The 8,737-nt window shown below is 38.5% G+C and overlaps 1 protein-coding gene across 1 annotated transcript in view; it reads right to left on the minus strand.

Annotated features, from left to right (window-relative positions):
* Positions 1-4,383, minus strand: part of slit3 (slit homolog 3 (Drosophila)) — a 189,925-nt gene extending 185,542 nt beyond the window's left edge. Inside the window, exon 1 of the mRNA XM_020923596.2 lies at positions 3,795-4,383. Coding sequence (XP_020779255.1) covers positions 3,795-3,985 — 191 coding nt within the window. The 5' untranslated portion in view covers positions 3,986-4,383. The remainder of the gene's footprint in view (positions 1-3,794) is intronic.
* Between the last annotated feature and the right edge of the window lie 4,354 nt (positions 4,384-8,737).

Below are 8,737 nucleotides of genomic sequence, written 5' to 3' on the forward strand. Positions count from 1 at the left end.
AGAGCAGGCCGTTAAACTGAGAGTTCGCTTGTGTAAAGTTGGCCCAAGTCAGGCTCCCCACTTCCAGGCTCATTCAAATACACACAAAAGCCCAATATGTAATCATATGACACATAAATCATGTTGGAGAGAGCAGGCAAAGTACAATACAGAGCAAAGATTTCAGTGAGATGTGATTGTACTTTAGTAGATCTCAAATTCTATCTGCGTTATGATAGTAGAAGTTGAGATGTGACAACTAAGTTAAATTTAATTAAGATTGGTGTTGATAGAGACCATTGTTTTTAAGGTCTGTCCTAAGGACTCAATTCTCAACACCTCATCCAGGAGTGTTCTATAACAAGAATAAAAAGAGGTGAATTTTCTTCCACAAAAATCTAGTCTAGTCTAGTAATTTTGAAATCCTTGTCACTAACTTACTGCACAATACACAATACCACAATACTGTAAAAAACATTGCAACTATTTCAACATAAACCCTTGCTAGACTAAACCCTACTCTAAAAGACATTGCAAAAAGTAACCAGTCTTCTTGTATTTTATAAATGAGTATATATTTTTGCACATTGATCCGTCTGTTTTTGTTCAAAGACTTTCGTATACCACTGGACTGTAACCTGATGAATGGAGTCGGCTGTAAGGTAAATCCTCAAACAGAAACACATGTAAAGGGGACATAATGAGGCGCACACTTTAATGTCCTGATTACGACTAATTCACGTCCTCCGGCGCTGGATTTCCCAACACTTCGCAGCGGTTGGGACAACAGTTTGGAATCTGGCGTTCCGAAAATCAACACCCGCAAGTGAGTGGGCTGTCTCCAGAGGGCAGGTGTGGATTGGGCCCAGAAGAAAATCAAAGAACGTTGAGCCAGACTCTCCTCCACTCAAGATAGATGCAAATGAAGTCTCAAGTGGCTTCCCAAGCAGGACATTAATGAAGGGACAGGCCTGATGTAATCTTTATGTGTGAATGTGTTTTCATCTTTTCAAATGTTCTGTTTACTGTTACTGAATAAAAAGTTCAAGCAGGTAAATAAAGGGCTGGGTGATATGGCTTCATTTTGATTGATTTAATGTGACTTTTTTGTCCTGTTTTTTGTCCTTCAATAACAAAAAAAAGTCTTTCAATACTAATTTCCTGAACATAAACAAAGTTGAATCTTAATAATTGCCATTTAAAATCAAAGAAAAATGTCTAATCTCTTGTTCCCAAATATGAACACTGGTAAACAATACTTAAAGTCATACAATGTGGCATACCAATGGAACTATGGTCAATTCAAAGGACACACCGTGTGCTTTCCACACTCCAAGCAGACAGGATCCCACACTTACTGATTTCCTTCCTCCAAGACTGACTCCATCTTAAATAACTGTGTCATTTTTCTCAGCTTCCACTTTATTAAAATGTAATGTTGGGCATTAGTAAAACAAAGTATTTTTTTTCTTTTCCCTTTTATTGGTTACACATGTGCCTTGGTAATGTTCAAGGGGTAAATTCTGGAAGAAGTCTACAGACCCACCGGATTTGTCCTGCCTACAGCACACATGAGATAGATTCTGTTATAGCCCTTTACAAAAAACAACTTATAGGGAGCTACAGTAGTGTGCTAAAGTGAGAAAAACATATACAAAGAATATAAAAGACACAAAACAAGAAAAAAACTAAATACTAGCATCCTGAGAGTATAGATCTCTGCCAAGGTATGCTAGTCTGTCTCACAGTGGTAATAAATTGAGACTTTTCGTATAAACAGAAACTTTACAAACAACACTTCCATGCTACTTTAAATTTCAGATAACACATTTTCATAACACAAACTACAGAAATAAACTTATAAAGGTTAGGGCTATCAAAATTATTGTAAGTAAGACTGAAACTAAATACTCATTTGAGCAAAATATCACATTAACAAGACAGAATTTTAGCTTTCCTGAACAATTTTAGTATGATTTTGAGCTTTATCTAAATTAATATACGCTCTTGTGCCAAGATAAAGAAAGCACTATTACTTTGTGGATGAAAATCACATTTTGTTACTAAAAAAGGAGTATTTTTATCTTAATTGTGATATCGTAATGTGTATCGAGTACTGAATGAATTCCTTGATATCAAAATTGAGTTTGAAATTTTTGTATTGTGACAGCCAAATAACACTTGACTATAGCTGGATTGAAATTCTGTTACACGCTTTCTCTACTAAGTTTTCTGCACATAGCTCTATTATCATCCTTATCTTTTCCCTCATAATCCCAGGGGTTATGTTTCGATTGCAGCCTGTCCTCACAACTACAGACCTAAAGCAGGTCAGACTCGACACTGACAGTAATCAGACATTTACATCAAAAATCCTACACAAGTTCTGACTTAAAAACATGACTTGGCAACAACTTTACAAATCAACAGTCAACACATCGCTATGATGTTGTTGTATTCTAAATGCCTTGTTCAGTGAAAGAATCAATACACAAATCAATACAGCATTTTGGCACAAAGATACATAATAACGTTTACATCATGTTTGTCTTATAAAAATGCCAAACTCCAAATGACATCTATGGGCAAGAACACTTTGCACTCTTTTCTCCTTGCCAAAAAGTTCACTCTGTAACCTTTTTCACCAAAATATCATCCATTTTAATGTTTCCAACTTTAACTCACTACAATATATCTGCACTGAGAATTCGTGGCCAAATTCACAGCTACAGCGTTGACCTGGATAAATCAGAGCAGCAAAAACACATAGTTTTAGGGGGGCAGCAGGAGGGCGGTGATACTGCTACCTCCAGATATTCCACCCATGGGACATCCAGCCTGAGGTATTGGAGTCCTTCTCTTGACTTACACCGGTTATTTATTTTGCTTGGGTGTAAAAATGTCTTGCGGGGATTGGTTAAGGTAAAGCTAGCAGGTCCTGGGAGGTCACCTAATCCTACTGGGACAAAGAAGTGATCCGCTCTTGCTTATAGTTCACACTCCAAACACAAACAGCAGATGCAAATCTGGTCTCCAAAACCCATCAGCCAATCAGAGCCCCCCACCCACACACATAGATGCCAGTGTAGCCCCCACTTCCACTGATTATGTTTGTTGTCTCAGTGTTAGGTCTGTTGTTGGTCCCCCGCTGGCGTTCTTCAGACCCATTATCATGCATAATCACTTCCATACCTTAACGCCATAGAAATGTGCATTTTAAAGCTGAAGTGTGTGCATTTATGTGTGAAGAGTCAGAAGTCTGTCCATGCCGCGAGGAAGAATAAGTCATTTGAACAGTCAACAGGTTGGAAACACTCGGATAACTCAAAACATTTTCCAATTAGAGAGATTTGCTGTGGGCTTTATATACTGTACAGGTTGTGAAAGCAGCGGGTGAGCGGTGGAGTAGTATCTAAGGAACATCTTCTCATCTTTCAGTCTGACCCCTGTTAAAACACCAATGCCCTTAGCCTCAGGACTGTTTCTGAACTCTTGGATTTGTTACATTTATTCATGCTAGATTCAGAGCATGTAGTAGTGGTTCAGAAGCAGCATGGAAAGTCATGTCTAAAGCTAGTTTAAAACATAAATTGACTAAATCAATCAAAATGATTAATTAATTCATTTTCAGTTTTGCTATTGAGAAAGCTATACTGACAGCTGCATTAGAATGGACTAGAGTCTGTTCACCACGTGCTACACAATTACTTTAATTCACTTTAACTCAACTTTTAAATGTTGTTGAAAGTATTCTGACGATTATTTACAACCGAAGAGGGCAGGGTAAACTTTGTGCGATAAAAATGTCTACTCACAGTCTTTCTGCGTTCCTGGGTATCCCTTTGGGCACCGTCTTCAAGCCCAGCCCCTGGCAGTCCACATGTGAGCCGGAGCAGCTGCACTTGTGTGGGCATCCATCCACGGCTACGGCGCACAGCAGCAGCGCGGCAACAAGAGCCCGAAGCCAGCAGAGCGATGTCCGCGTCTCCTGTCCGCTCCCAGGCATCGTATCCAAGTATCCAACTATTTCCAAACACAAGGTAAAAAGCACAAGATTCCAAAAATCGATGAAAGTGGTTAAAATAAGCTGTAAGTCCGCTGATGAAAAAAGTTCACAAAAGTTTAACACGCAGTTGTAGATTCTCCTTTGAACGCCACCTGGCCATTGAAAAAGGGAAAAGGGTTTGCGTCAGTTAAAGCGATGCGTAAAAGTCTCCCCAAGTGCCCCCATTCACACACTGTGGCTCCTGCTCAAAGTTATCAGTGCGTCACGTAGAGTTTCCAAGGTGAAAAATGTTCAAGTTGTTGGAGTTTAACCTCTCCTTCAAAAGACCATCCCTCCGCTGCCAGGGAATACAAGAGAAAAAAGTGAAAGTTATCAGGGAAAGTTTGAGAGAGCAGAGGCGCGTACGCACACTGGCACGTACTGGAAGTAGCGCTGAAGTTAGGTCCCCCCCAAAAAACTCCGCTCACTCACTTCTATCTCTGTGATGTCACCAGAGCGCAGTGGAGCAGGAGCCGGCAAACTTTCACTCTTCTCTTATCTTTACGTACAGCCTAAACGTTCCCACACAAAAACAAGCTTTGGACTACATTTCTACAACTATTTCCCACCAATCTTCTCTGGTTTGCATGGCTCATATATCATGCTAATGATCTGTCTGGTGATACTGGTTGTGGTTCATGTCTTTTTACAGTCATTTCTCTAATGCGTTATTGTCCGTGGGGAACGAACTGATGAATGGGTAAGAAGAAAAATTACGAGAAAAAGGCAAAGAATTTAACAAAGTTACATTTAAAGTTAATCTAGCGCTCAAGTGGCTGAAAGGAAATGTACAAGTAAACTGTAGGAGGTAGAATATGTAAGGAAACAGCGCCATAGTAGGCTAACAATCACTGAGTTTTGCACATTAAAATACTCACACGTGTATTTCGGCGATTATCAAGAAAGAAAAAGAGGATAAACACTTCTTCAGCTTTGATTTATTTGGACCTGGTGCCCTTTGCACGTTATAGTAATGCTGCCCTCTATTGGCTGACGCAAACATTGCCTTTACTTGTACTCTAATGCAGAAGGGAGTAAATATGAAGTTGCAATGTTCTTTGTTGAAACGATTTAGTTCAGTTCAAATAGCGAGCTTTGTTTTCCCCACAGCTGTCATAAAAAGCTCTATTATATGATTTACAGAGGTAAGTATACAGTTATGTTTATTCACTTACATTTAGTTCAGTATTTCAGTACTTTTCTAGTAGCATACTTTTAATCCTACTGTGAAGTACTCCTACTTCAGAAAAAGTTGTGGTTTTTCTTCCCACTGCGAGTAAGTCTACAAGTAACAAAATCTTTATGTTGATAATATTAAATTAACACTTTCAAATATGATATAGTCTCATTTAAAATTTAAATTATTATATGTTAGTCCTTTTTCAGTAGCCTACTAGTTTTCTCAAATAGGCTAGGCTACTTTTTTTAGTAATTTCTTGAACCACTACACTGTACTTCTGCTTGAGTATTAGGCTATGAAGTAACATTACTCTTACCTGAGTACAACTTTTGGTTACTCTAGCACCTCTGATGATTTATGAGTTGTCACTTTTCATTACTCCCACAATTTCTGCTCATTTTAGTTTAAATGGTCAAGCACATTTTCAAAAACATTGTGCTACAAACTAAACTGGCCAGTTTTAGCTCCTGGTGTGATAAAGAGGACGCTTTGACACCTATTATCCCCCTCCGTTAGATCAATAGCAGCTTCACTTTTTTTTCCCTCCTGCTCCCTGTGGGCTCCTCAGAAATCCCCTGGTGCCCTCGGCATGCTGGGACAGTAAATCAGTTGGCAGTTTCCTGGTCTAGCCTGAGGTCTGCCCACTGAAGGCTGTGCACTGTGGGAGGCACTGTGGCGTAAAAAAGAAGTACATGAAGAAAATTACAAATTATTCATTCAGTATATAATATTGTGTTTTAATTTTTACAAGCTTTTTACAACAAATTCACAAACTTTGATTCTCTTTCACTTTACACTATCAATTCAATGCAAACTGACCAAATAAATTTATTTCCACTTTGTGTTTATAAAAGCAGGAAAAATGCCACGAATTTTAATGTTTTTCTTTTCCCTTTCATTCAAATTTTTTTTCATTTATTTACTTCCAGTTTGTAGCACCTCTACTCTATACATACTACCTTAGCTTAATTATTAACAAAGTCATAACGTGCAAATAAATTTTAGTTGGTTTTGACTGGAAATGGAGCTCTGTATAGTCGATGTGAATAAATTATGATATACGACTCAGAATTACAGTCTGGGACATGTTGGATTAGATTATAATATTGTTACAAATTCTGTAATCCCCCAATAGAACGTGACATGGAACAATATGAATAGCAGTGTGATGCAGGAAAAGCCATTATACACAAAGACGAGTGGAAACTCCTCAGGATTAGGGGCTTAAAATGCCGAGCCTGAAGCGCAGCAGGTCTGCTCTGGATCCAGGCGAGCCTTGGTGCTGTCAGGCCACATCACTCCCACCACACTTCCCTTTCAAACTACATGTTAATCCGACGATGGACAATACAAAGAGAGTCAAACAGACATACATTGTATTCGCACTGTAGATGTATGTGTTTTCGTGATACAAACTGATTTGCAGATGTGAGTATGCACAGAAAAGTTAAATTTCAAAATTTACTCAAGTAGCTGTAAAAATTGATTTTAAAAAGTATTTGGGGAAACTTGTAGTCAAGTAGTAGACATGGTGCCTGAAAAACGCTCAAAGATGTATACATTTCCCACAAAGTTACTAGAATTTAAGTGAGTACTACCCACCTCCATATCACACGCATTCATTTACTGCATTTGTCAAACATTATACTTTATCATTGAAGAATTGTACATTTTTTGTCTGAATCCAAATGAATAAATACATTTTATATGTGTCGTGGGTAGGTAGGGTATATTCTCACCATCTTCCATTTCCTCCTCTCCTGTATAGTTCACATTTATGGACAGATTTAGGATAATTGGTGGAACATTTCTCACTGGGCCTCTTCTATTTATTTAACCACTGTGATATCTGATGGCACACGATGGACAAAAGAGGCGAGTGCGTGCGTATTCTTTGTGCGGCAGAACTGTAGCTGTTTGAGTGTGTAATTGTGTCTTTGGAGTACACCGGTGATGAAGTACATCCTTTTACATGCATGGAAGTGTGTGTGGTTTCATGGATCCTTAGGCCAGACAGATCCTTGGCTTACAACTACACCATGGCCCCTGCAAAGCTATTATCTCCAAAGACTGTGTACACATTACAGTTAGAGAAAGTCGGGGTGGAAAAAGCAAAACTCTTAAAGGGAGCTATCATAACAGAGCATGTCGCTTTCGATGTGTACACACCGCCATAATTGTGCTACACTGGTCCACAGGGGAAGAGGGTTTGGGCTGAAGCGGGGAATTCCTCCACATACTACATGCATCCCTCAGAACCTGCGCTTGAAGTCTGTCCCATCTTTTTATTTATTTTTGATGACTCCGTGGCTGGTTTTGCATGAAATATGTTTAATGGTAGATAGCACAATTTTCTCTTCCTCAATACACAAGGAAAGAGCAAATTTTTGGCACGCTATAAACTGTTTTATAATGTAACACAGCAAAAATATATATATATTAAAATATATATATATATATATGTGTGTAGAGAGAGAGAGAGAGTATGATGCAGACTAAACCTTTGCATACTTCAGTGGCAAGTGGATTGATGGAAGTACAGAATAAATGCTTTACAGTGGCAGATTGTCTTTGCAGAATTCGAAGAAACCAAGATACAAGATATAGCAGTTTTATTTATTGCCTTATTTCACGGTATGTTAAGACAGCCATTCTGCAGAAGTTGATGTGAACATTATTTTCCCATTTTGAACAGTTTATTTTTATGCTGCATTTCTATGTTCAGTCCACAGTGCGCAGAACACAGTCCAGTCCATGCTGTCGTATTTTGACAAATAGTCATTTAAACCGAGCCATATGTTCCTCCAGCCTCGTTGTTTCATGTGGACTTTTTCTTTCTTTCGGACTTTCATATAACATTTGATTGATAGTCTAATTTACTACAATATCAAACTGACACACACGCACATAAACACACAGGGCTGGAGATTATCATGAACCAAAGGCACATGTTCGAGGACAGGCCCAGAGTGGCACCAGTAGCATGTTTTATTTCATATCACAGTTACATTTATTCAACAGTGTGCATACGATTTAGCAGGGTGTGCAAAACTCTGCTTAGAGTGCTAGAATAAATATATAATCACTTTATTTTGGAAAGGGTTGTGAAGGTTGACGACAAAATGATTAATTCTAGTGTGAATCCAGACCACTTTAAATCCAGGATACATGCCATTTTGGAGTTAGGTCCAAAGGTCACAGAAAAATCTGTTGTAATTGTGTGATGTAAGGGTTTTATGAAACAGACGTTACTCCTGAACTGAAGTCCTTCAAGATTGATTTCAGGTCTACAGTGGGCTCAATAATTACTGTTACCCTGTGGGACAAGTAAGTTATATGCTCTTTATTGTAATGTCTGTTTTCAGGATGGCACTGTGACATACAGGTAGAGCTTTAGCCTCACAGTGACAAGGTCCCAGGTTTCATTGCAGAGAGTGATGGGAATAGAAGATGAATGTTTTAGCATGAAGGTTTCCTCTAGGTATTCATATCAAATCCAGATTAATTAAAGGATCAATAAATACAATTTAAAA

Source organism: Boleophthalmus pectinirostris, unplaced genomic scaffold, assembly GCF_026225935.1.
Source record: "Boleophthalmus pectinirostris isolate CB_2022bp ecotype Guang Dong unplaced genomic scaffold, ASM2622593v1 HiC_scaffold_23, whole genome shotgun sequence".
NCBI classification, from domain to species: Eukaryota; Metazoa; Chordata; class Actinopteri; order Gobiiformes; family Gobiidae; genus Boleophthalmus; species Boleophthalmus pectinirostris.